At 52.9% G+C, this 27,952-nt stretch overlaps 1 protein-coding gene across 1 annotated transcript in view; it reads left to right on the top strand.

The window, feature by feature from the left end:
- Positions 1 to 5,866: 5,866 nt before the first annotated feature.
- RGS9 (regulator of G protein signaling 9) overlaps positions 5,867 to 27,952 on the top strand; it is a gene marked incomplete at both ends in the record, with an annotated part of 53,891 nt that continues 31,805 nt past the window's right edge. Inside the window, 7 exons of the mRNA XM_082860888.1 lie at positions 5,867 to 5,923; positions 17,305 to 17,401; positions 20,939 to 20,989; positions 22,278 to 22,384; positions 22,581 to 22,632; positions 22,887 to 22,945; positions 24,187 to 24,263. Of these exons, the coding sequence (XP_082717014.1) occupies positions 5,867 to 5,923; positions 17,305 to 17,401; positions 20,939 to 20,989; positions 22,278 to 22,384; positions 22,581 to 22,632; positions 22,887 to 22,945; positions 24,187 to 24,263 (500 nt within the window). The remainder of the gene's footprint in view (positions 5,924 to 17,304; positions 17,402 to 20,938; positions 20,990 to 22,277; positions 22,385 to 22,580; positions 22,633 to 22,886; positions 22,946 to 24,186; positions 24,264 to 27,952) is intronic.

The raw sequence follows: 27,952 nt of genomic DNA, 5'->3' as shown, positions 1-27,952 counted from the left end.
AAGAGAGAGAGAAGAGAGAGCAGTATTAGACCCACACACAGGAGCCAAGAGCATGGGTGAAGTTGATCTTCAAATGCAGCATCTGGGTGATGTGGAAGCAATGGATGTCAGAAGAAAATTCTTTTTTTTTTAACATCTTTATTGGAGTATAATTGCTTTACAATGGTGTGTTAGTTTCTGCTTTATAACAAAGTGAAATCAGTTATACGTATACATATGTTCCCATATCTCTTTCAGAGAAACTTCTGTAGTAACGAACTATAAAAATGATCCCTGAAAGTATAGTCTTAGAAGAAAATTCTTGCATAGGCTAATATTTTTATTTCCCTGGCATCTCCTGTAGCATTCATCTTCCTGTACCCTTCCAGACATTGCTGTTCTGGGGAAACCAAGGGAAAGAGCAGACTGTGCAGGAACTTTGGAAAATCCCTTGCTTTGGAAAGCCCTAAGAAAGGCACTTGCTCTCCGTGGACAGAGGTGGCTGCTGGGGGCAGGACGAGGGGCTGGGAACCCAGGGTTTTGGAGGCTGAGCCACCCCACCGGCAGGGGGAGCACCTGAGCATCAGTAGAGGACCCTCGCTGGCACGCTTTGGGTTTAAAAATCCTTCGCGGGATGGGCATGTTTGACAGAAGAGAAGGATTTCAGTACGATTGATACAGATGGGGTGCACCAAGTAATATATTTTCTTGGGGTCTCTTCTCCTAAGGTGGGTCCCTCTTGCCCCTCTCCCCCAACCCTCCCCGGTCACGTGTGGCAGGAATGGTTGGGGGCACGTCCATGGTGGCACCCAGCTCTTCGGCTCTTTTGAATGTCTGCCACGTGGAATCCCGTTTTGGGGTGGCTGGTCTAAGTCCAGAGAGGCCTCGCTTTGTAGGGAGCGCTAAATCCCACTCTGCTAGGGCTTCCCTGGTGGCGCAGTGGTTGTGAGTCTGCTTGACGATGTGGGGGACACGGGTTCGTGTCCCGGTCCGGGAGGATCCCGCTGGGCCCGTGAGCCATGGTCGCTGCAACGAGAGAGGCCACAACAGTGACAGGCCCGCGTACTGCAAAAAAAAAAAAAAAAAAAAAAAAAAAAAAAAAATCCCACCTTGCCAGCCTTCAGGCTGATTGAGCTGTGTATTTATTTCCGTTCACTTATTAAAGTCATGTGACTTTCACATTGGAGGGGAATTTTGAATTCATCAAGTCGGGCTCTTTCTTATTACTACTGAGAAAGTAGAAACTTGGAGAGATGAGGTAACGTGATCAGAGTCACCCCTCCCACTAATTCAGGGCGACGGAAAGCAGGTCGGGGGTCGCCTGGGCACAGCGCGGGGGAGGGATCACCAAGGGCATAGGAAACTTCAGGGGGTAACAGATGTGCTCCCCGTCTTGACCGTGGGTGTAGTTTCACGGGGGTATGCATGTATCGAAACTCATCAAAGTGTGCACTTCAGATCCATGCAGTTTAGTGTATGTCAGTTATCCCTCAACAAAGCTGTTAGAAAAAAGTCTCACATCCGGTGAGAGGCAGAGCAGGGACCAGAGCACAGCCTGGAGGCCTTCACACGTCCCCTGAAGCCCTCAGCTGTCTTAAAACGAAAGCCTATTGCAAGCTGTGAAAACGCCTTTTCCCATAATGCCATTTTTTCCTTTTTTGAATTAAATTTTTTTTTTAAAAATTGAAGTATAGTTGCTGTACAATATTATGTAAGTTACAGGTGCACAATGTAGTGATTCCCAATTTTTAAAGGTTATACACCATTGGTAGTTACTATAACATTTTGGCTATTATAAAGTGTTCCCCATATTGTACAATGTATCCTTATAGTTTGTTTGATACCTAATAGTTTGTACCTCTTAATCCCCTACCCATATTGCCCCTCCCCTCATACCCCTCCCCACTAGTAATCACTAGTTTGTTCTCGGTATCTGTGCGTCTGCTTCTTTTTTGTTACATTTACTAGTTTCTTGTAGTTTTCAGATTCCACATATAAGTGATATCACACAGTATTTTTCTTTCTTTGTCTGACTTATTTCACTAAGCATAATGCCCTCCATGCCCATCCATGTCGCTGCCAATGGCAAAATTTCATTCGTTTTTAATGGCTGAGTAATATTCCATTGTACATATGGACCACATCTTCTCTATCCATTCCTCTGTCGATGGACATTTAGGTTGCTTCCATATCTTGGCTATTGCAAATAGAGCTGTTCTGAACATAGCGGTGCTTGTATCTTTTCGAATTAGTGGGTTTTTTTTCTTTTGGATAAATACCCAGGAGTGGAATTGTTGGGTCATATGGTAGTTCTGTTTTCAGTTTTTTTTAAATTGAAGTAGAGTTGATTTACAAAGTTGCAGCAATCTCTGCTGTACAGTAAAGTGACTCAGTTACACACATATCTACATTCGTTTTTTAAATATTCTTTCCCATTATGGTTTATCCCAGGAGATTGGATGTAGTTCTCTGTGTTATATAGTAGGACCTTGTTCTTCATTCTAAATGTAATAGTTTGCATCTACCAACCCCAAACTCCCAGTCCATCCCTCTCCCTCCCCCCTCCCCCTTGGCAACCACAAGTCTGTTCTCTCTGTCTGTGAGTTTGTTTCTGTTTTGTAGATAGGTTCATTTGTGTCATATTTTAGATTCCACATGTAAGTGATATCATATGGTATTTGTCTTTTTCTTTCTGCCTTAGTATGATAATCTTTAGGTCCATCCATGTTGCTACAAATGGCATTTCATTCTTTTTTATGGCTGAGTAGTATTCCATTGAATATATAAACCACACCTTCTTTGTCCATTCATCTGTCTTGGTTATTGTAAATAGTGCTGCTATGAACATAGGGTGCATGTATCTTTCAGAATTAGGGTTTTTTGGGGTTTTTTTTGTTTTTCTTTTTTGGATAAATACCCAGGAGTAGAATTGCTGGGTCCTATGGTAGTTCTGTTTTTAGTTTCCTGAGAAACCTCTATACTATTTTCCATGGTAGCTGTACCAATTTACGTAATTGTCATTTTTAAAAGACCCATAGCTCCAAATCTTCTATAATGAGAAACAGTGCTGCCCTTAACAAAAACCAGTTCCAGCCTGACCTGCTCCACAGGTAGACAGAAGTGCACCCCACGGAGTTGGGAAGAGGGTGGGGCCAGAGGGAGGCGTGATCTTGTTCTGTTTTCCTGTGTTTATCTCTAGCCATGCTTGTGGAAAGTATCACCTCTGGATGCATCCAATTCATTTAATTTAGGAGAAAAAAGATAAGGATGGGATTTTTATTCTAGGACTGTACTTGGTGGTGGTACCTGGTAGCCCCTGCTGGGCCAAAATAGTTTCCGAACAATCCCCAGTTGATGAAGAAGCAGGAAACCTTCCGGAAAAGTTCCCCGAAGTTCCTCTTTTTCTCCCTCTCTCCCAGGTCAAGCACTCAGAGCCACACCAGGTGTGGTCAGCTTCTGAGGGTCTCAAGTAGCTTCTTGTGGAGAAGGTGAAAGGCAGGGAGAAGCGTAGGTGTGGGCTACGGAGGGCTCCACCTACACTTCCTTCCCTTTATTGCTGAACTGGCGCTGACCAGTGGGTGTGCAGAGAGGGTCTGTCTGCGGGCCCAGTGTGCTCACTGCGTGGAAATTAAGGCCCTCTGAGTTCCCTCCCAGAATATGTTTTCATGAGCTATTGCCTCTCTCAGCGGAGCTAGGAAGAAACATTCATGCATCTAAGATTTTTATATATATATATGACTTTTTAGAATCGCCAGCGTAATACACACTTGTGACAAAATGCAAACGAGACAGAATTATATGAAATGCAAACATGGCCCAGAGCACGGGCAGTGGCCCAGGGAGTCAGGTGAATTCAACATGACTTCTGTCTGAGTCAGGGAGACGTCTGTGCGGGCTGGGTGGTGCTGTCACCGAGCTGTCCCGAGTGCTTGGGGACACAGAATCAACTCCAAGATCCGTGCTCTGGGCTTCCATGCTATCGAAGACATTTAACCCATGGTGCTGCTTCTTCACGATTTGCCTCCCCTAAGTCCTTCCCACCCCCAACCCTTTGCCTTTCTCTGCCTGGCTGTGTGCCCTGGGAGGCTGATCCGGACAGGCTGCATCCCCGGGCCTCTATCACCCTCTGGCTTCTGGTCAGGACCGACAGATGGGAAGCACTCAGAGGAAAGAGAGTCGGGGTATTTATTCCGCCAGCACCCTTTCTAGCCATGGCTGTGTCCCTCCAGGATGACAGCCCCTGCATGACACCCCCCACCAGGGCTCCAGCTCACCATCCCTCGGGCCTGGGTGAGGGCAGTGGTGTCCCACGGCTGCTCTAACCCTGACCCCTCTAAGAAAGTCTCTGCCTGCAGGCAGTCTGAGGCATCCATCATGGAGAGATGAACTGTTGAGGATTCTGCCCCTCCTCCCAGTCTGGGAGGAGGGCACAAGGGCTGAGAGCAGGATGTTTTAGGTTTTATCTCCTGAGCATTAAGCACGGTGGACTGAACTTAGTTGTTGTGTTGACCAGAGGTGTTGGGACATTTTCCTGGGAGGTGACCTTGGAACTGGGGTTTAAAGGGCACTGCTGTGTAAAGGACCATATCATTGTGTTTGGATGTGGTTTATCCTACAGGGGCCAGGCTCATGGAGATCCCATTGTATGGTATCCAGGGCAGCAGGACCCCCATATAGGTCCTGAATCACACCTGTGTGTTGATGAAGAGGAGGCTGCAGATGACTATAGTGATGACGATGGTGATGGTGGTGATGATGATTAGATGTCCACTTACCTGACCGAGTCACAGGAGAATTTCATTTTAGCACGATGTCCCTCTGCCGTCTTGCAAGATAATACTTGCTTTTTCGGGTCAGTCTTTTTATTGGGGTATAGTTTACAGACAATGTCATGCTCCAATTTTAAGAGTACAGTTGGATGAGTTTTGACAAACATGATTACCTGAGTATAACCATCACTCCCATCCAGATATAGAGCATCTTAAACAACAAGGATTTACTGTATAGCACAGGGAACTATATTCGATCTCTTGTAATAACGTATAACAGAAAAGAAACTGAAAAAATAGACCAGGCAGCTGGCCCAGCAGGGACTTCAACTTTCCTTCTTTATTCTTCACGTCCTTTCTTTTGTTAACCAACATCTCACCAATTCCACGTAGAATTTGCTTTTCCCCTAAACACTTCTAAACATTTTTAAAAATTTTAATTTTTTTATTGGAGTATAGTTGAGTTACAGTGTTGTGTTAGTTTCAGGTGTATAGCAAATTGATTCAGTTATACATATACATGTACTACCTATTCTTTTTCAAATTCTCTTCCCATTTAGGTTATTACAGAATATTAAGCAAAGTTCCCTGTGCTGTACAGTAGGTCTTTCAGGATTATCTATTTTATTTTATTTTTGCCATAAATGTCCTTTTTCTAAAAACTAATTTTTACTGGAGTATAGTCATTTTATCTATTTAAAATATAGTGGTGTATATATGTGAATCCCAAACGCCGAAACTATCCCTTCCCTCCCTTTCCCGTGCCTGTCGCCCTTCCTAACCGAAGTCCCATCCTCCTTAAGGGCTCGCCCTCGGCCACAGACCCTCCCACGCGGGTCCCAGTCGCGCGGGGCTCACCTGCGGCTCCGCGGGCCCCGGCGGAGCCTGACACCGCCCCCTGGCGGCAGGTGGGCGCCGGCGCGGAGCACGCCCGGCCCGCGGCGCGGCGCGCTGATTGGCCGGCGCGGATTCGGGCAGCTTCCCGAGGGCGCGGGCGCGCGGGTCGGGGGCGCCGCGAGCAGCACAACCCAGCCCGGGCACGGGGACGCCGGCTCGCTCTCCGAGGGCTTCCTTTTTCCTCCGGTTGTGTCCAGGTTCTGCGTCCGCCAGGGTCCAGGATGACAATCCGACACCAAGGTCAGCAGTACAGGCCGAGGATGGCATTTCTGCGGAAGGTGAGCGCGGCCCCATCACCTGGGCCCGGGAGGGGCGCGGGGACCAACTCCGGGAAGTGCCGGCGGCGATGTGGGCAGGGGCGGGGGGCAGCCCTTGTGGTCGGTTAGTGCCGCTTGATGTCATTAAGTGACTTATTTGCCTTGTGTTTCTGTCTGTCCGTCTTTTAAAGACTCTAATGATTAGGTTTCCTTGTTACCTGTTTATAGTGGAGAATCTGCAACCGAGGGCGACTGCCGGCTGGAGGCTGAAAACAACCTGTTACTTGGGAGAGCAGGCGCAGGAAGGCAGTTCAGCGAGGCTGGGTCAGATGTGAGACAGTCTCCTGATACTATTAGAGGCTCCCAGATGTTAAATTAACATGTTTGCTGTTTTTCTGATTCAACACTGCAGTATTTGAAAGCGTGTGTGTGTGGTGAGTGTGTACACATAGACCGTGAAAACGGTGTGATTTGCAGGCTAAAGGGACACCCCACTTGCAGCTCTCCTAGATTCCTTATTCAAGAGTGTGTGTTTGTGGATCTCAGGTCTCTCTGTGCGCAGCGGAAGTCAGGACCCTCCCCATGCAAAGGCTTTCTCAGAGCAAGTGGCTGGGCACAGGGGGTGTCCATGCTGGGGGCTTGTGCGGGGTGGAACGCACCTTGTGTGGTGATGTATTTGGGGATGAAATGGCTCATTTTGTTCTAGGCTTTTGAGATGACCGGTATCAGAAGGGGTCAGCAGAGGATTAGGTCCTGGGTCACTTGCCCGCCCTTCCTCCCACTTGCAACCACTTTTCACAGTGTGGTGTCCACCGTCTTAGGCTTGTCTTGAGTAGAATTAGCTGAATGCTTTGTGACAGTGAGAGCCCTGCCCTGAGCCCTTGGAGCTCAGCAAATTGGCGTAGTCAAAACTGTCCTGATTTGTCTAAGACTTTCAACGCTAAAACCTGGACAGTCCTGGGCACACTGGGACAGCTGGCCACCCTCGGTCCACCTACCTGAATAAGCTTGTGCGTATTCCAGGTGGTAGAGGTGTGAGGATATAAAACAGAGGTGCAGTGTTGTCTCGCTGGGAAAGAACCCTGAGAGCCTCTACTGCAGACACCACCTCCTAAAGTCAGAGAAAACTGCCCAGACTGGATCTCTGAGAGCCATCAGTCATCTTCCAGGATTTCCCAGGACTGCCTTCTTCCCCAGACAGGGCAGCTCGGGCGCTGAGGCTCTGAGAGCAATTGTCTGGAGACATTCTGTTTGCTTTTGAGCCTCACACATTGTGTTCCATCATGACTGTTACGTGGTAGACATTCCTGTCTCTACCTGGGCCTTCTGACTGGTGTCTTGGTCTCCAGCTCATCCTTTTCCACCGCTGCCTCCTCTCTTCCACCCCAGCCTCCCGTCCTCCACCGCTGCCTCCTCTCTTCCACCCCAGCCTCCTGTCTTCCACCCCACCTGCCGGCCTCCACAATACCATTCATCGGCATGTTGGGTTTCTTTCGCAAACCGACATGGATCCCCTCGCCCTGAAACCCTCCGCTGGTTTCCCCCGTGCACAGGGTGACGTCCAGCCTTCCCAGCCCGGCCACTGAGGACCCTGCTCCCACTCACCCCTCCGGCTTGACCTCCCGCCGGCCTCCCACACCTGCCCTGCAGGGACACAGAACAGAGCAGCCCGCCTCACTCAAGGGGGCTCTGGCCTCAGCGACCTCCTTGTCTTTCCAGGAACCCTGTGCCCTTCAAGCCTCAGATCCCTCCACTGGGAAAGCCCTTCTTCCCCTTCTCACCGGCCGAGCCCCCATCCCCCCCACTCCCGGGCCCAGCTCGGGGGCCCCTCCGCTGTGACGGCCAGCTCTCCCCACCCCCCCTGCCCTGCAGACCCTGCCCGCACCTCAGTGCTGCTCTCTCCCTTTGCCTTGTTGGATGGGGGGAGACCCCCGTCTGTCTGTGTCTTCCGAGGTCCTCAGTCAGATCACAGAGCAGGTCCCAAGAGCCTGTGCCAGGGGGCCCTCAACCGTGAAGCAGCTGAACGAGGTGCCCAGCCTTTGGAGAGGGACCCAGGCCTAAGGAATGTGGACTTGGGTGCAACTGTCACCCACCACTCAATGGATATTTTTGAAGTAGGCCGTGTCCCCAGTGGGGCCCTTACATGCATGTTCTCATCTATTCCATGAGACAGAGTTATCATCACCATTTTACAGAGCGGGAAGCTCAGAGAGGTGAAGTCACTCGCCCCAGTCGTAGCCGCTAAGTGGTGGAACCAGGAAAAATACAGATTGTCGCCAAATGTGATCCGGTGCTGTAAGCTTTCCTGTGATGTTGGGGGCAGGAGAGGCCATGGGAAGGCCTGCCCGAAGGTGCCTGGGGGACGCGGAGCTGAGAACTGAAGGATAAATGGGGGTCCTAGGCAGAGAGAAAGAAGGCTGTTCCAGGCAGAGGAACGGCGTGTGCTAAGTGCGTGTGCTAAGTGCGTGTGTGTGTGGGATGCCGCACAGTGGACCGCCTCCCGTGGTCCCTGTGAGCTCCTGTCCTAGTGCTGGCCCGTCCCCCCTCCATCCGCCCCTCCCCCGTGACGTCCCGCTCTCCATACCAGCCAGGAACAGCTGTTGCTGCCCTTGGACTGCGCCTCAGGTCTGACTGTCTTGGTGCCTTGTGGAGAAGCCTCCACTGCTTTGCTTTCCTGTGTGGCGTCCGGCATCTCCTTTTGCTGTGGGGCAAGGGGGTGCGGAAACAAAAGGGAGGAGACCCGGGCAGAGCACGGGAGCTTTCGCTTGTATCATTCTTTCATTCAACACGTGCACAGAGTCGTGCGCGTCTGTGCTGGGCACTGTGCCTGATGCTGGGGACACTGTGGGATTAGGATGTGGCCCCTTCCTCCTGGAGCTTAGGGTCTGATAGAGAAGGACCGCTGTATAAGTAAGAAGAATGTTCTGTAGGTCGTGGGAGACGTCATTAGAGGAGATGCACGTATATAAAACGCAGAGCAGGGAGTGGTCAGTGCCATCTAGGTTGGGGACCAACAGCCTTCACAGGAGGGCTTGTAACTGAGTGAAGGTGTGAAAAATTAGTAGGTGTTCTTTTTTTTTGCCAGGAGGATGGGAAGATGAGTGGCATTTGGGGGAATGCAGAGCTTGGAAGTGTGGAATAGCGTTGTGCCGTGGGAGAGTCTTCAGGGGTTGGGGTAGCTGGCCGGGGGGCAGGGGTGGGCAGGAAGTTGGTGATGGAAAGGCTGGTAGTGAAGGAGCCTCCAGAACTGGGGGCTTCGCACATCCAGCCGGGGGTCTGACGCTTTCTGTGTTCGCTGAGAAGCCATTTGACGTTTTAAAATCGGGTACGAATAAAACGAGTTGGTTCCCATGTTAGAAAGATGATTCTGATTAGAGGGTAGGAGTGCTTCTCTACCCGGGCTGCACTTTAAAGAACATTGTTATCAGGTCACCTTCCTTAGAGTTTCTCATTTACTTAGGAGATAATTAAGTAGTCAAGTTAGATGGAGTCCAAACATTGGTTTTTTTAAAAAATATATTTATTTATTTATTTGGCCACACCGGGTCTTAGCTGCGGCATGTGGGCTCTAGTTCCCTGACCAGGGATTGAACCCCCTGCATTGGGAGTGTGGAGTCTTAACCATTGGGCCACCAGGGAAGTCCCAAAACGTTGGTGTTTTCAAAGAAAAGCTTCCCACGGACTTCCCTGGCGGTCCAGTAGTTAAGACTCTGCACTTCCACTGCAGGGGGCAAAGTTTCCGTCCCTGATCAGTGAACTAAGATCCCACATGCTGTGTGGTGCGACCAAAAACCAATATATATATATGTATATGTATAAAATCAAATACAGAAAAGCTTCCCAGGTGATTTGAATGCACAGCCCAGAGGAAAGCCCCAGGACATTTGGTGACATCTGGAGACATTTGGGGTTGTCCCAGCTAGGGAGGGGGCTGCCCCTGGCAGCTGGAGGGAAGAGGCAGGAACGCTGCTAGACACCTACGGTGCACAGGACAGCCGGCCCCAAATGTCAACAGCACCACCACTGGAGGGCGCCCTGGAGGCTGGGGACCTGCCAGGCCCAAGGCAGAGGCCGGGTGGGCCGAGCCGGACGGTCCAGGAGGGAGGTGAGACGTGCCGCAGAGGCCTGTTAGGAGCCAGGTCAGAAACAAAAGCAGAGTCCGCAGAAGCTGACCGGGGCCGTAGAGGATGCTTCCTGCGCTTCCGGCTGGGGGGGCCTAAGCGCCGATCGAGCGTGTGTGGTGCCCCTGAGGGTCCGAGAGGCTTCGGGGTGAGATGGCCCAGGGGTCCGCTGGCCTCTGGGCGGACGGGCTCCTTAGTGGGAGCCCCTTCTGTTTGCCAGGCAGCCCCATGGTTGCAGGTCACTCGCTCCCTCCCTGTACAGAAAAGTACTGACTATCATCATCCCCCCGGGAACCTTCTCTGGCTCAGAGGAAAATCCCGGCCCGAGATCTCGCACAGGGAGCGACAGCGAGGGGCAGCGTGGGCGTGGAAGGTGGGATGTCGAGGCCTTCGGAGCCGTCGTTCCTGTTCCTTGGTGACATGCCTGCAGTCACGCAGAGGCACGTGGCATCTGACGCCCCCATCCCGCCCCCAGCTCGGCGTCACCCGGGGTTCAGCACCGCCTGGTTACCCCGCCGTCCTCGTGTGGCCCAGGATCGCGGGGAGCTGCGTGTGGGAGACGGGAGGGCGCCTGACGTTTGGGGCGGGGGTGGCCGTGCCTCCCTGTCTCTGGGGGGATGCCCACCAGGCGCGAGGAGGAGGGCGCGAGAGTTGGCAGCAGTTGGGAGCAGAAAGGCAAGGTCCTCACCCTCTGGGGACCTGGGGACACAGCTCAGGTTGTCCCGTCTGTGGTGGGCAGAGGGGCTCTTCTGCTGGAAGCAGGGCTGGAGCCCAGAGCCTGTATGACTGGGCTGGGGCCGCCACGGCAGAGCACCGCCGGCCCGGGCATGGTGTGCGCAGTGTGCTTTCCGGCGGCCTCTGTCCGGGGCCTGCAGACACCGTCTTCTCCGCGTGTCCCCACGTGCTCGCCCCCCGTGGTGTCTGTGTCCTCATCTCCTCTTCTTCAAAGGACACCAGTCACACTGTCACAGGGCCACCCTAGTGCCCTCCTTTTAACTCAGTTACCTTGTCAAGGACCCTCTCTCCCAGTCCAGTCACATTCTGAGGTCCTGGGGCTTAGGTAGGACCCCAACCTATGAATTTGAGGGGTGGGTGCCGTCCAGCCCATAACAGAGACGGGACCAGCAGCCCGAGTCCTACGGTTTCCTTGTTGGGTGCCTGGGGAAACCCCTCAGAGGAATTGACACAAGGAAAGTTCTGAGAAAACTGGGTCCAAACCCCAATGGGCCGAACGCCCTCAGAATGTTCTCGAGGTCCCTGTGGTGTTCCCTGCTGCCCCCAGCCCTTCTCTTCTGTGAAGGTGACACACTGCCAGAAAGAAATCTGACTCCCCTCATTGTGTTTCTAAAATAGCTCTCATTATTCCTCCTCTGAAGGTTATTTTCAAACTCTTTATAACTAGATTTTTTTTTTTCTAATGCAGAGAGAAGGAATCAAACCCCCTGACTTTCTATTGGAGAAGCTCAGGTTTCTAACTCAGAGCGGGGGTTTCTCTCTCTTCTCCAATATATGGGAGCCCTGACGCCATGAAATGCTGCTGTTTCAGCTGATAAAAGTTTTGGAGCAAATGTGGACTTTCCTCCGGCAGTTACCCTGGGAAAGGGGAGGCCCGGGCTCCCACGTCAGAATGGCGGGCACTTCTGGGAGGAGCAGGTGAATCCGAGGCTCACGGCCAGCCAAGAATTCCAGAAAAGCATAACGGGAGAGGATGTGTATAAAAAAGAATGTCTGTGTGTGTAACTGAGTCACTTTGCTGCACAGCAGAGACCGGCACAACACGCAAATCCACTGTGATTCAGTTAGAAAAAACAACTCCAGAAAAGGTGACCCCTGCCGCCCGTGGCCCCTCGGTCCCCGCCCGCGTCCGGGGGAAGCAGCCGCCCTCCGGCCACCTCCTGGGGTGTCCCGCGCCCCCTTCTCCGCTGGGAGCCGCTCGGTGCCCCCGTGGCCCGAGACGCCCCCAGGCCCCGACCTTGCAGGAGGCCAAGCACTGCAGCTCCGAGTGGAGCGGAAACGCGTCATTTCTGCTCCAGAAGGATCCCGCGAGCCGAGAGCGCGTCTGTGCGGACGGGCTCGCGCTGGGTCTTGCACGAGGAGCCCCGGGCGGCCCTGGGCCCCGGCCGGTCCCGCGGGCAGCTGAGGGGCCGGTGCTGGGCCCGGAGCGGCCGTGACCTTTGCCCCTGATCTCGGCCGCTTCTCGGGATTGTGGTTCTGCTGCCGGTGCCGGTTTAGCAGCAGGTGGAAATAGGACAGCCCAGCCCTCGGCGCTGACCTAGGACGTCGTGTGTCCCCCTCCTCCCGCCCTGGGGACGTGGGGGGCCTGCCCGCCTCCGGGGTGGCGGGTGGCGTGTCTCCAGTTCGGGGCTCCCCGCCTGACCTTTCCCCTCCAGCGCAGCCTGGCCATCTCTCTTTCTCTCTCTTGCGCACTCTCTCTCTTTTAAAAAAAAATTCTGTTTTATTGTGGTGAGAACACATCACACAAGAAACTACCCTCCTACATTTTTCTAAGTGTATAATTCACAATGTTGTTAATTATAGAAACAATATTGCAGGGCAGGTTTCTAGAACTTACTTCATCTTCTTGACTGTAACCTCATGCCCAGTGATTGCATCTCCCTGTCTCCCCCTCCCCCAGGCCCTGGCAACTGCCCTTCCACTGGTTCCGTGAATTAGCCGATTTTAGGTAGTGGAATCGTGCGGTCCTTCCGAGACCGCTTATGCACTTAGCATAACGTCCTTCAGGTTCATCCAGGCTGTCGGAGATTCCAGAATTTCCTTCCTTTCTTTAGGGCTAAGTCATAATCCCTGGATGTGCCACATTTTCTTTACCTGTTCATCCACCAGTGGACACTTAGGTGGTTCCACATCTTGGCTGTTGACCACGGTGCTGCTGTGAACCGGGGAGGGTCCATATCTCTTCGCCATCCTGATTTTGATTCTTTTCGATAAATACCCAGAAATAGGATTGTTGGATCATCTGGTAGTTCTGTCACTGACCAGGGTTCTTGGCCTCCTTGAGCAACAGAAATTGATCAGAGACCAGACAAGAGATTCAGGCAAGGCTTTACTGGGGCCGCTGTTGCAGCAGGGGGACTCAGAACAAACAACAGGTCCCCTTGCTGGCTGGCTGAGGCGGGGGGGGGGGGCAGCTGGCTCCTTACGTGGGGTGAGGGTAGGGGTGCGTCCGGGGGTCGGGCGGGAGTGGTGGCTCAGGCGTTCTGCCCACCCCTTGGTGGTGTCGAGTGCAGGGGGCCTGCGCAGCACCCTGCTGTCACTCCCGGCTCCTCGGAAGTGGCAGCTGGGTTCTTTGGGCCTTTTTGTATCTTGTTGTCCAGAATTTGCCCCAACTGGGCATGCGTGCAGTCTTTTCTCGTCCCTTATAGTTTCTTTGTATTTTGCTGCTTGAGGTGACGTGTGTCCAGGTGTGGGCACTGCAGCAAAGGGACCCAGGTCCCAGCCTGTCTCAGTTCTATTTTTCATTTTGGGAGGAACCTGCATACATTTTGCATTCCCACCAACCGTGCCCGAGGGTTCCAAATTCAGCCTTTCACTTTCCTGCGTCAGCCAGCGCGGGGCCCCTCGCACCGTCCCTCCCTTTCAGTACAGTGGCCGGCTGGGAAAATCCTTCTCGCTCTGTGTGATGTTTGGGGATCATCTCAGCCATCCTCTTCTCCTCCCGGCTCTTACTCCCATCCCTGCTTTCCCTGTTTTTTGGTGCATAATTCAGTCTGCAGTTGCTGTCTAATAGATTCTTTGTGCATAGCGTGGTATTAGGTGCTTTCGCTGCTTCATCTCCTTTGATCTTCACAACATCCGTCTGACGACGTAGGTACTGTGCTCATCTCTGCTTTACAGAGGATGAGCCTTAGTGAAGTTTAGTGGTTTACCTCGCCTGCTCATTGGAGGATGATATGAACTGAACTTTATTCGCACCCAGATCCCTAGTGTTTATCTTAGTTCATTTGTTTATCTTCATACCAATATCTTCCCAACTCTCTGAGGCCCGGGAGGCTGTCTTTTATCTTCCTGTACCAACCCCCCTGCCAGGGCTGGGCACCTAATACACGCTCAGTAAATATCTATGTTTGGATGATTGGTAGAGCAGGGTTTTCATTCCCAGGCGTCTAAAGACAGCTCTGCATGCACAATTTTAAAGATGCGCTGATTATACGAACACTACTGATGTTAATGATTCCAACCCACAAACACTAACAAATATCTCTCCTTATAAAGTATATATCTTTTTTTATTATGCTGTATTATTTGACCTACATGTTATTTATGATTGTATTGATTAATTTTAAATTCTTTTCCCTTTTTCTTTTTTAAACCCCACATTTGTTTATTTATTTATTTTTTTGGCTGTGTTGGGTCTTCGTTTCTGTGCGAGGGCTTTCTCTAGTTGTGGCGAGCGGGGGCCGCTCTTCATCGCGGTGCGCGGGCCTCTCACTATCGCGGCCTCTCTTGTTGCAGAGCACAGGCTCCAGACACGCAGGCTCAGTAGTTGTGGCTCACGGGCTTAGTTGCCCCGCGGCATGTGGGATCTTCCCAGACCAGGGCTCGAACCCGTGTCCCCTGCATTAGCAGGCAGATTCTCAACCACTGCGCCACCAGGAAAGCCCAAGTATATATCTTTCTGCTTCTATATCTTTATATATCTGTCCTTACAAAGCATTTTTACACAATTACTTAGATTCTGAGAGGTAACAAAATGCTATCAATTGTGAATATACTGTCATTTTCTGGTAGAGGAAGGGAATTCAGAGAGGTTGAGTGGACTCCTGCAGTTAAGAGAGAACCTTGAGGACATGAGAATCTTGGGTTCCTTTTCTTTGGGCCACAAGCACACGCAAACTCTAAAAGGACTTTGGAAATTGTAAAGGGCTGTACGGTGTGAGGATGAGTTATTTTATGAAGCAGCAGGAGAGAAAGGATCATGTAACCAAGCTAGTTAAACCGGGGGAAGAGCGGCGCAGTGAGCCATTTTGCTGTGGCTTGTGGTTGGGGCGCGGACAGGTTGGGTTTGAGGGGAGGCGCTCCGTGAGCATCTGTCCAGCTGTGCGCAGCTGCCCTGGCCTCAGGAGAGGGCTTGCAGCCGGAGGAGGACGGGAGAGTCTCTGTCTCCACTTACTCGCTCGTATTCTGTGTCTCTGCTTTTGCTGCTCACTGAGCCTTAGGGTCCTGCCCTTTCTGCCTCCTCATTCCTACTCGTCGTTTTATGGCCACTCCAGGAGCGCCTCTCCCGGCCACCTCCTCCCTGGCACAGGTGTGTTGTCAGGACACCGTGGCCTCACCCTGGTCACTGTACTTCCCGTATCGTCCTGTAATATCCTTGCACTAGACGGTGAACTCCTTAAGCTCAGGGACCAGAGCTCTTTATCTTTGGTTCCCTGAGTCCACCATGGCTGCCTGGTTGTTGAATGACGGACTGATCGTTTGCAGGCACCTGGGGGGGCTGGGGGTGTGCACGGTTTTCCCCTCGCGAGGAGTTTCCTGGAGCACGAACTTTGAAGCGTCTGCACGTGAGGCTTTGTCGATGCCTGTCATCAGCGTTGACCAGAGAAGTGCTTGGGTGTCTTTTTTCAATTGTGCCAACCCATCCAGTGTGTTTTAAAATATCCTTCAGTTAATTTTACTCCTATTAATTTTTTCAAGTGGAAAAATGTTTTGTATTCATCAATGTTAAAAAAAATACTCTAAAGACCATCAGGGCTGTCCTTGTGGGTGTCTTCCTGCAGTTCCAGCTTCCTCCGATGGTTCGTGGATTCTCTCTGGTGTCAACCCTCTCGTCGATGTTCGTGAATCGAGTTCTTATCTCTGACTGTCGTGTCCTTTGAAGTTGGGACATTTCGTTTCCAATCCCCTTCCAGATGTCGTGGCTATCTCAGCAGCCCTTCGCAGTCAGCATTCCAAAAGCAGAAGTGTCTGCTCTCTCAAAGCGCTCCTCCTTTTGAAATTTCTATTTTTGTAACTGGCAACTCCGATCGTCTAAGTTATAAACTTTGCCGTTATTCTTTGCCACCCTCACTGCACCAGTCAGTCACTTGCACGTACAGTTAATCCTAGGTAATTAGAGTCAGAACGAGGGCTCTAAAAGCCATGCGTTCTTGTTATCTTCTCTGCCCCTGCCTTTATTTATTTATTAATTCATGCTCCGGCTGTTTACTGGGTACTGTCCACGTGCTGGGTGCTGTTCCAGGCAGTCAGAATACAGCAGCAGACAGCAACAGACAAAAGATTTGCCCTCGGGACTTCCCTGGCGGCCCGGTGGTCAAGATTCTGTGCTTCCGCTGCACGGGACGCGGGTTTGATCCCTGGTCGGGGAACTAAGAACTCACATGCTGTGCAGCGCGGCCAAAAAATTAAAAAAAAAAAAGGAAGATTTGCTCTTGAAGACCTTACTTTCTAGGAGTGAGGGAGACACATGGCAAACGTTATGATCAGCAGGTAGATTATTTCGGACGTTGGAAGGTGAGTGCTATAGGAATGGGGGGGGAAGTTCGAGGTTGCAGCACGAGGGAGGATGCAGCTGGGCGTGGCTCCTGAGCCTATGAGGGGGAGATTCGGGGGGAACTGATCCCAGCCATGTAGACCAGTAGGAGAGCTTGGCCCCTGACTGAGTGGAATGGCCCTTGCGGAGCTTCAAGCGGAGGAGAGATACAGCCTAAAATAATTGAAAGTCTCGCACGGGCTGCCCTGCTGAGGACAGACCGAGGGGCGGAAGTGGGAGGGGTGGAAGCGCCATCATCCTGTGCCCGGGACGGTCGCAATGGTGGTGAACAGGCCCCTGCTTTTCTCTGTTGGGGCGGGTTTCTTCGTGCTTCGATGCTCCTCTCTCAGGTGCGGGCCCGATGACACCGCTCCCCAGCCAGAGCTGCTGGGACAGAGCCCACCCTCTGTGGCCCCCCTGAGACCCGGCCCCTCCCCTCCCCCCGTCCCACTCCCACCCTGGGCGCTGTCGTTCTCCCGTGCCTTGTAGCTCTCTCACTTTCTAACCAACAAAACCCTTTTTTTGCCAAGTCCCATCTTCTCCTAAAAGCCTCTGCAGCATCTCCTTGGCAGCATGAATCCGTCCGAGCTCTCACACCTGGGGAGGTGTTTGTGCCTCTGATGCGCGCGTTTAGTTCTCAGCTGCGCGCTGCCCACCTAGGCGGTGGGCTCCTGGTTATAAGGGCCCCGTGTTCCTCTTTGCATCTTTTGCTCCCTCGGTGCTGCCAGAAGGGCCTCACTCAGCCTTCGAGATGGTTCTGCTTAGCCAGCTTTGGCGGTTCTGTCTTGCAGATTGAAGCCCTCGTCAAGGACATGCAGGACCCAGAGATGGGGGTCAGAGTGCAGAACCAGAAGGTCGCGGTCATCAGCGTCCCTCACGCCATGACGGGTAACGTATCTTGTGATTTGGTCTTGGCCTGGAACAGACCGTACACAGAGGTTGGCAGACTACAGCTCGTGGGCCAGATGCGCCCCGTGTTCTGTATCTGTGAATAAAGGTTTATTGGAACAGATACACGTCCTCATTTATGTATTGTCTGCAATGGCAGAGTTAAGTAGCTGTGCAGAGACCGTGACGTGGCCCATAACGCCGCGTATACTTACTGCTTACCTGCCCATTCATGCAGGCTCCTTCTGGGCAAGGAGTCAGAAAGGAAAGAGAAAAGAATCCAGTAGGTCCCCTTGTGAAGCCATTGCTTCTCCCCAGGAGGTCATTTTAAAAACTTTTACTGTTGTTTTTTATTTGATTGTCTTGTTTGATTTGTTTTAATAAAATCAAGTAGCAGAAAAAATACTATTTGGCAAAATAGAATTGGCCTTTGTTTTCTCCATCCTTCCCTGTCTTCTAATTAACATTCAGACCCTTCTTGACTCCCCCAAGGGCAGGGCACCTTAGTCTCCTTTCTCTGGGGGCGGGATAAAGGGCGTCATTTCAGGATATCGGCAGAAGGGGCTGGACCCCCAAATAAGAATGCATTTTGATCCGTGCGTTGCGATGGTTTTGTGATTTTGGTAAAATCCGTGCGTTGCGTTTGTTTTGTGATTTTTGCAGTAAGGAGTCCCTTTCCCACCGAGTCGTGTTGTTGGCAGAGGGGGGCAGCTTCTCAGAGCGCGAGCCTGGGACTCGCCGCTGTGCTGAGTCCCCTGTGAGCCCTCGCTCTTGACCCCATCCATGACCTGAGTATTTGTCACTCAAGGCACTGGGGTCTCTGCAGAGGCAAGCCGGCCGGAAGGAGGCGTGTCCCAGCCAGCACAGCGTCTCTCGGGCTCCCAGAGTGTGAGTGACAGACGGCGGAATGATTGGCATGCGACAGGCTAGCTCACAGAAGAAAAGAAAACTCCAATGGTCTAGACTTGGGAAAGACTAGGACCCAGAGCAGCCTGGGCGCCCCAGGACGTTGCAGGCTGCCTCTGACCCCTGACCCCACCCCCTCCCGGCTCCTGGTTGTCCTGAATTCTGGTTGCATTCTCCACTGGATTGGGCAACCCTCGAGGGGAGAGATCTCGTCTAGCTCATCTGAGTAACCCCTGTGCTTAGTGCAGCTGGGGGTCAGGGTGGAAGTTTAACAAAAGTTTATCGAGCACATGAATCCATCCTGGTCTCGAACTGTCCAAAGGGCGCTGGACGTTGACTCAGGCGCCCTGGGATTGGATCCTTTGGGTGCCTTTTTTTTTTTTTTTCCCGTGTAGCCCTAGTCTCCATTTCCTCATTTGACAAGCAGAAGCAGTGATCCCTGCCCCAGGGGATGCCTGCAGGAACCAGACAAGGCTCTAGTGTGCATGTGGTCGGTGCTCAGTGGCGCCCCACGGGGACCGTAGCTGGCTGTGTCCCGCACTGTGTCACCCACGATAAGCGTAGGGAGAGATGTGACCCCCCAGCCCTTTCTTGCAGCCGGGGACACGGAGACGCAGAGTTCCAGCATCTTGTCCCCAGGTCACTAAACGCATCCAGGGCTGAGCGTGGGCTTGAGCCCAGCTGCACCGCTCCAGCGTCCATGCTCTCATCCCCCGTCCGGGATTGCAAGCTGCTTTCCTTCCTGGCAGGTGGGGCCCCTGGTTCCCTGGATTTGGTGGGGGGCCGCCCACCCAGCCACGTTCTGCCTTGTTCATCCTACTCGGGTGAGTCCCAGCTGCGGTCGGAGCCCAGGAGGAGCCCTGTCCTGCGGTATCGGCCCTAATCAAAGCAAACGGGATCAGTGCCACCCGACTCCTCAGAAGGCAGGCGACTCAGGCCTTAAGGGGACGACGGTGGCCGACGTGGGCTTTGAGCAGCCTGTGGTGCTGTCGGCACAGATCACGTGGTGGACACACCAGGGCCCCCGTAACCTCATTCGACCTATTTCAGGAAGCGGTCAAGTGGATGAGAAAACCTTAGCCCCTTGGTGGGGAGCGCTAACCTGTCTGCTCTCCGCCGGGGGCTCTCTTTCCTGGTCTGCACACCACCGTATAGAGACTTGGGGTGGAGAGTCTAAAACACCCAGTCCTGGGATTTTTAAGTAGGGGTTTAGGTGAAGAATTTTGCTTTTGAATAAGCAAAGCGCTGACTAAAGCCAGGAGGCACAGGGGAGCCTCTGAAAGCCATCGCGGTGGGCACGTGGGCGTGGAGAGCTGATAGCTGGATATCTGTGGCCCGGGGCGTGCGCAGGAAGGGCAGTGACAGGGGGTCCACCCTCAGCCACACTGCAGGCAGCTCCTTCAGCCCAGAGAGTGGGGGAGGGGCCCTAAGCCCTCCCACCCCCCTGCGGGTATCAGAAGAAACGCCCCTTGGCCACCCCCAAGCAAGCGAGGAAGTGTCCTGTGCGACCGTCCAGCTACAAGGACACAGGCAGCGGGGTTTCAGACCCTGACCCTCCTCCTCGTGGGCCGGTTTCCACACAGGCAGGGTACCCAGCTCGGCCTCTGGAAAGCAGGCCGGGGTGGCTGGAAAATATGGTTGTTGGCATTTGCAAGATGACGTTGGAGTTGGGGTGCATCTTTCTCCCGAGATGATCCCGCCCGCCTCCTGCAAGGAGTGTGTTCTGCCGATGGGGCCAGAGGGCCCGGGCCGAGTGGGAGGCCGCGGCTTCCCTGGGGTCCTGCATCAGCTCTGGACTTGGTGGGACCCGGCTTGCCTTGGCCCTCAGATCAATCTGAACACTTGCTGGGGGCGGAGGGGTGCACATTCCCTCCTGCTCTTGTCCCCGTGTGCCTCCCCTGGTTTCTTCCACGCCGGCCTGCAGTCTGCGTCGCTCCCAGGCCAGCCCCTCGGCCTCGCAGGGCCCAGGGCGAGAGGGCACACGGAGCCCGCATTCCACGGTCTGAAGTTGTACGTCACCTCACAAAGCGTTCCTGAAAAAGCGGCTCATCTTAACCGCTTCGACAAAAGCGTCTTTACACGACCTGGAAAGCCAGGTTTCGCTTTAGAATTCTCGGACCCCTCAGAGTTCTGCCTGGGAACTTGGGGGTGTGGGAGAACCAGCCCTGCCCTTGGCGCACCCCTTTCCCCTCCCGTCCCTGGCTCTGATTTACTCCCCTGGGTCCGGGCTCCATTCAGAGTTCCACGGACAGCTTGCTTTGGGTCTGTTTTTTTTTTTTTTCATTGTTAAGTCTTAGTCTGTTTACTTCCCACTCAGTGAATGACAGTCCAGGCACCAATTATTGTAAGGAAAGAGAATAAGTATCACAAGAGAGGTGAAGCCTGAAGGGTGTAGGGGACGTTAGGCTGGAAACCTGGCCAGAGTCGATCATGGACGGCCCTGAATTGTGGGCTGCAGGGTTCGGACTGAACTTTGCTGGGGGGAGGGGAGGAGGGGCATCCCTGAAGCTTTTGAGCAGAAGAAGGACGAGATCACGGCTGAACAGGGAGGAGGCTGGCTGGGCGACCGTGTGGAGGGGGGCATGGAGGTCGGGGAGGCTCTGACGGTGGCCAAATGCTTCTGCTTTGCAGGGAGTGATGTTCTCCAGTGGATCACCCAGCGGCTGTGGGTCTCCAGTCTGGGTGAGAGCTCGTCTTTTCCTCCGAGACCAAGGGCTGCTGTATGCGCGTCACCCTGGGGGCGGCTCTGGAGGGTAGAAGCTAAACGGGGGCTCAGCCCGCGTCTCTGAGAAATTGACATTTTAATTGGAGAGATGAGAACTTCATGGGTAATCAAGAAAGACTTCCTGGAGGGGGTGATGCATACGTGCCCTTGGTCCCGAAACAAGCGATGCCTGTGAATCCTGGAGGGAAGCTCAGAGGGTCTGTCTTCCCAGCGGGGAAATTAGCAAAGACGTAAACATGGAATGAACCAGGAATGGAGCGGTAACAGGGGAAATGGGGAGTAGTGACTTCAGCTGGGTGTGGAGGGCAGTGGACGGGTGGGGTGCACCTGGTACATTCTTGGATTCCAAATTTTATCTGGGAGAGAGGCAGTGTAACCCACGCAGGGTTTTGCAGCGTGGTGGTGTGTACAGTAATCAGATTTAAGCTGGGATGTTAGGCAGCAGTCTGACTTGCCACTAGCGAAAAGGCTGTTGGTACAACGAGGGTCTGGTCTCTGGTAGAGGGAGGGAGATATGAGGAGGGAGGGTGGGGAGGAAGCCTCCCCGCTCCTGGGAGGCTGAGCTGTGGGATAGGATGTGGGCTGGGTCGTTGGGCCTGCAGGATGGGAGGGCTGGGATTCTGTCTTGATGGTAGAAAGACACCTGCTCTCACTGGTGCCTCTGAGAATGAACCAGGATAGTTATCCTTTAATCGCTGCAAATCCAGAACCAAGACTGTGTTTCTGAGCAGACTGGAGGCGGGTGGGAGTTGAAGGGACGTGGGGAGGAGCCTGGGATCTGGACCCAGGGTGCAGACAGAGCTGAGCTTGGGGTAGAAGTTGACCATAAACACAGCCTCACCTTCCTGCCCCTCGGGATGAAGAGGTGTCTGTTGGTCAAGCAGAAGCCTCTGGACTTCTCCAGACCCAAAGGGCCCAGCGATGCTCCTCCAGGATTTCCCCACCTGTCACCCCAAACGCCTGAAGTGGATGACCTGTGGCACTGTCAACACTGGGGTCACTGACTGCCCTCCAGACTTACTTACATTCAGGGGTTGGGCTGGGGGACCCTCCTTTTAGCCTTGGCTACCCAGCTGATACCTGTCTGCAGCTAAGTTCAGGAATCACTGTCCCCACTTCTCGGCTGAAGTGCTGTTAGGATGGGGGTACCTGCCCTGAGTTTGGGGTGCTATGCGGGGGCGAGGCCGTGAGCGTCTGCGCTTGGCCCCTGCTTTTAACTGCCTTGTCTCAACCCCTTCTCCCCAGAGGCACAGAACTTGGGCAACTTTATTGTCAAGTACGGCTACATCTACCCCCTGCAAGACCCCAAGAACCTCGTTCTCAAGCCTGACCACAGCCTCTATCGATTTCAGGTGAGCCTTGGCCTTGACCTGGGGTGTTAACAGGGGGTTAGTGTCATCTGAAAAGGTAATTGGGTGGCTTCACATCCTCACAGATCTTCAGAAGCAGTGGCGGGGGCTAAGGCAGCTTTATGTTTTAAGCTAGAGGGCTGGGGGCCGGGGGTTCACAGCCCAGTGTGTAAGCCTGCTTCCCTGGTTTCTCTTGTAGACACCGTACTTCTGGCCCACCCAGCAGTGGCCGGCTGAAGACACAGACTATGGTAAAGCCCTGCCCCTCCTCCTATGCCCTGGGGAGGGCTTGCCATGCCGCTTACTTACTTGCTGCGTTTTGGTGACACTTGTCTTGCTGTCATCACGACCTTTATGTCAGTTCTCACCTGTATTGGGAGTGATTCCCAGGGGAGGGACTGGGTCAGCTGAGTGTTCTCTTCACTAAGCTGAGCACGACAGTCTCACGCCTAGAGGGGTTTTGAAATGTGAGGATGATGGGAAATGTCCTTGTTTTCTTTTCCAGCCATCTATCTGGCCAAGAGAAATATCAAGAAGAAAGGGATTTTAGAAGAATATGAAAAGGTATAGAGATGCTTTCAAGTATAGGTTCTTATAATTGAGTGGAATATAGTCCTGAGCTGTTTTCCCCTGTTCCCCCCATTAATCGATTCATAGGTACCCTCATCCATCCCTCCATCCCTCATCCATCCATCTGTCGTCTGTCTGTTGATCCCTCATCCATCCATCCATCCATCCCTCCCTCCCTCATCCATCCATCCCTCATCCATCCATCCCTCCATCCCTCATCCATACCTCATCCATCCGTCATCCATCCATGTCTCATCCATCCATCCATCCATCCCTCCCTCATCCATCCATCCATCCATCCCTCATCCATCCATCCCTCCATCCATCCCTCATCCATCCATCCATCCATCCATCCCTCCATCCCTCATCCATCCCTCCATCCCTCCATCCCTCCATCCCTCATCCCTCATCCATCATTCATCCATCCATCCCTCATCCATCCATCCCTCCGTCCCTCATCCATCCATGTCTCATCCCTCCATCCATCCCTCATCCATCCATATATTTAGAAGCAGCTGGCTGAAGTAAATTCTCCCCCATGTTGGGGTTCAGCTTCTCCTGCTGTAACTTAAGCCCTTGCCTCAGTAACTACTGGGCACAGTAGCTACCACTTTCCTCTTGCTGTCCCGCAATAACAGGACTTCGTTAATATGTGTGATAATGCATATTACAGGATGGACACATTTGAACATTTGAACAACAGGACTTCGTTAATATGTGTGATAATGCATATTACAGGATGGACACATTGAGTTTGAGATGGGGAGACACGAGTGCAGACTTTTGTTTTAGGCAGCATGAGTCATACTTCTCAAGGAGCACACCCTAACCCTCACAAGGCTAGACTTCTGGGCAGGCAGCAACAATCTTGCTGCTTTTTTGCCTTCTACAAACATGTCTGCAGAAAGCCAGTATCACAGCAACGTTAGGGCTTAGCTTTGTGGATTTGTTGTGCTCTGTGGTTGAATATTAAGTTCCCATATTCTCCTGCACACTGCCCCCCTCTTCCTTATCAGATTTGGGATATATTTATTAAAAAGAAAAACCAAGCCAACTTGTGGCTTCTGTGGTGAAGGCTTGTGGAGAGTTCGGTGCTACCCTTTGAATGACTGCCTCTGCACAGCTGGGCTGGGAGACCGTCTGGCTGGGTCTCGTTGTTGACTTAAGGCTTCCCGCCCTCTGCACACAGCATAGGTTGTGGGGCTCAGTGTTCTCATTTTGTTTTCCTCCTCTAGGAAAATTATAATTTCTTGAACAAAAAAATTAACTACAAGTGGGACTTTGTCATCATGCAGGCCAAAGAGCAGTACCGGTGAGTCAAAGATCTTGTTGGTCCCCTGGTTGTCTCTCCTCCTCCCTTCCTTCTTTGTTTCTTTTTAATAAAATAAAGTTTTATTGGGTGTTTATGTGTTAAACAGTGGGTGAGGCATAGGGAAGGTAGAGGCATCGTCTAGCGAGCCCAGCAGACAAGCAGACAGGCCATGGTGCCTCAGTGAGTCGAGAGCCCCACGTCGGGGTTTGGAGAAGGAGCTGCAGAAACAGCATTGAATCTGGAGGCTGCAGAGGGTGTATCCAGCTGAGGGATGGTGGTGGTGGATGGAGAGGAGAGGAGAGGAGAGGAGAGGTGGGAGGGAGGGTGCTCTAAGCAGACAACCAGAGTCTGGGGGCATGGGAGTGCCCGCCTGATGCCGTCCCTTGGAGCTGGTACAGAGAGTGCAAAGCCCCAGACTGGCGGAAGTGAGGCTGGATGTGTTAGCAGGAGCGGATCGGGAGAAGGTTTTGTGCTCAGGGCACTGGGGAGCCATGGAAGGATCTTAAACATGGGAGAGCTGTCATCAGAGTCACCTGTGAGAGCCCACTCACCGCTCGCCCTCATTTGCCGGTTCAAGACTGGGCCTGAAGTTCCCCCTGGGGGCCCTGCCTTGTCTGTAAGGGCCAGCTGTACATGTTGGGGAGCGTGTATCAGTCAGGACGAGGTTAGGCTGTCGTAACAAACGTCACCCAGCAATCAGAGGCATGAAACCACAAGGCTCATTTCTTGCTCGTGTCACGTGTCCACCGTGGGTCAGCTGGGGCCCTGACATGCCTGCAGCCACTCCAGGACTCACGTCACTTCTGCTCACAGTTCACTAGCCAAGGCAGCTCACGTGGTTATGCCTGCTTCAAAGGAGGGTGCACGGGGCGTGCAGTCCTCCTGTGTGTCTGAGATGCAGGAGAGTCAGGAATATCTGGGGACCAATACCTGTGATCACCAGAGCAGTGAGTCCGGCCAGCCCGGCCTCACTCACCCTGGCAGGTCCAGACCCCAGGAGGTCTAGAGTGGCTGGCACGTGGTGGAGACCCCGTCCTCCTGAAGCAGCCCTGGAAGAAGTGTAGTGGTGGGTGAGTCAGGGTTCTCCAGAGAAACAGAATCTCTGTGTATGGATCTAGCTAGAGAGGAGGTGGGGGAGGGGAAGGAGGGGGGAGAGAGGGTAGGGAGATTGAGATTTGTTACAAGGAATTAGGTCACACAGTTATGGGCACCATTACACAGGACCGCCGCCCGGGCAGACAGGAGTCCGGACAGCCCCAGAATAATGCTGACCTATCACCTGGGCGCCCCTGGGCCCGTAAAATTAACCGCACCAGGCGGTGGGCACCATTACACAGGACCGCCGCCCGGGCAGACAGGAGTCCGGAAGGCAGGATGGCTTTATTGCCCACGGCGGGGGGTGGCGGGGGGACTTGTTCTCAGGCCTGAATTCATGCAGAGGTGCATTACGGGGAGAGCTGGCTCTGCCCTTTCGCCATGAACGTGCCTCTGCCTGGGTGTTTTTCAGACAGAGCGGCGGGTGGGGGGGCAGTCTGCTAACCTTTTGTCACGTGCACTTGTGTGTGAGGCTCCACTGGGTGGGTTCCGTGCACTGTCTCATCCCGCGCTGGGGAGAGGAAATGCCGGGAGCAGTAATTCTTGTCGCCTCTCACATCTGCAACTGGGGAAACGGAGGCTTAGAGGGGTCAGAATACTTGGCCAAGGTCACTGGGTGGGGTTGTGGTCCAGCCTGGCCTAGTGCTACTTCCACTCAGTGGGCGGTTTTTAGTGCCTACTGGGTTCCAGCACTGGGCCGGGCCCCAGGGACACAGAATTGACTGGGATGTGCCCCCGCCCCACCCCTCTCCATCTTCCTCTGCCTCTCTGCTCCAAGCAGGATGAGCCCATGACCCAGAGGACTGTGGACCCCCGAGCTGCCTTGCAGCACAGAGGTACCCCCAGTGGCCCCCGCAAGCCCCACCGCTCAGGCCTTGGCCTCAGCCTGGGTGGAGCTCTGAGCTGCCCACATCACGGGGCAGCCCCTTGGCCAATCGTTTCTAGACGCCTCGGGATGGGCACTTCCTGAAAGCCACTCTCCTGCTGAGATGCTGGCTTTTCCCCACTGATTCTGTTGCTTCCCTCAAAGGCAGCCTCAGATTTCAGGTTTAGGATCTGTGATGGTTAATTTTGTGTGTCCGCTTGGCTGGGCCACAGTGCCTAGAGAGTTGGTCCAGTACCCGTCTCAGATGTCACTGTGAAGGTGTTTTTTAGGTGAGATTAGTATTGAATCAATAGACTTTAAGTAGAGCGGATGACTCCCCCCAATGTGGGTGGGCCTCATCCAAACAGTTGAAAGCGTTACGAGACTGAGGTTCCCAGAGGAAGAAGCAATTCTGCCTCTAGACGGGCTTGGACTTGAGCTGCCGCATCAGGTCTTCCCTAGTCCTCCAGCCTGCTGGCATGTCCTGCAGAATTTGGACTTGCTAACCTCCCCAGTCGTGTGAGCGAATTCCTTGAAATAGATAAATTCTGTCTCTGTCTCTCTCTATTTATCCTCCTACTGCTTCTGTTTCTCTGGAGAAGCCTAACTAATACAAGTACAAGGTCTCACCACAAAATCAGGTGGCCATGTAGTCTGGCTCACGAGGCACCCGTTTCGTTCCCCTGAGTCTCTGCGCACAGACCTCTCTCCTGAATCCCAGAGTCAGCATCTCAGCTATAAACTCAACATCTCACGTTGACATCACACCTCAGCCTAACTTTGTCCATACTTGAATGTTTTCCCTTCGCTCCCCAAGCCTTCTCTCCCTTCAGCATTACGCATATCAGTACAATGAACCCCCATTCACCTCTCCCCGACCCGTGTCCTGTGTTCAGTCATCCAGTCCCGCTGGTACTGCTGGCAGAATCCCTTCTGCCACACCTGTCCACTTCTGTCTACTTCCATCACCCTGGAGCCAACCTCACTGTCAGCTGGGCCACGGCAGCATCCTCTGCTCCCATATGCCCCCAGTTTTGAAAGACAAACAGTATCCGGTCCCACGCTTTCGAGAGAGAACCCTCAGTTCAAATGTCATGTGCTCAAAGAAGCTTTTATTTCTTTTTTCTTGTTTAATTTTTATTGGGGTATAGTTGGTTTGCAATGTTTCGTTAGTTTCAGGTGTATAGCAAAGTGAATCAGTTAGATATAGACATATATACGATCTTTCTTAGGTTCTTTTCCCATCTAGGTCATTGCGGAGTACTGAGCAGAGTTCCCTGTGCTGTACAGTAGGGCTTTATTAGTTAGCTAGTTTATATACGGAAGTGTGTGTATATCAATCCCAATCAAATAAGCTTTTCTGATTAGCTGTTATTCTGCACACAATCATCCTGAAACTCCATGGCTCAGAGTGGCAACAGTATTTTATTATCTCTCAAGGGTTCTGTGGGTCTGGAGTTTGGGACGGCTGGGCTGGGCAGTTGTGGATCAGAGCCTCTCAAGTGCTTGCAGCCAGAGGGCTGGAAGGTCTGCCCTGGGCTTCCTCACAGCACCAGGCATATAACACTGCCTACAGGTGGTTGGAAGCCCCAAGGGCAAATACTTCACTGAGGAGGGTGGCAGCTGCCCCACCTTTGATGGCCCAACCTCAGAAATCACACGGTGTCATTTGTGATATACTCAGTTGGTCAACACAGCCACAAACCCCACCTGGTCTCAGTGGGGGAAG

The sequence above is a fragment of the Leucopleurus acutus genome, assembly GCF_964270905.1.
Source record: "Leucopleurus acutus genome assembly, chromosome: 19".
Lineage (NCBI taxonomy): Eukaryota > Metazoa > Chordata > Mammalia > Artiodactyla > Delphinidae > Leucopleurus > Leucopleurus acutus.
The sequence above is the reverse complement of the archived record's forward strand: the minus strand, read 5'-3'. Positions and strand labels throughout refer to the sequence as shown.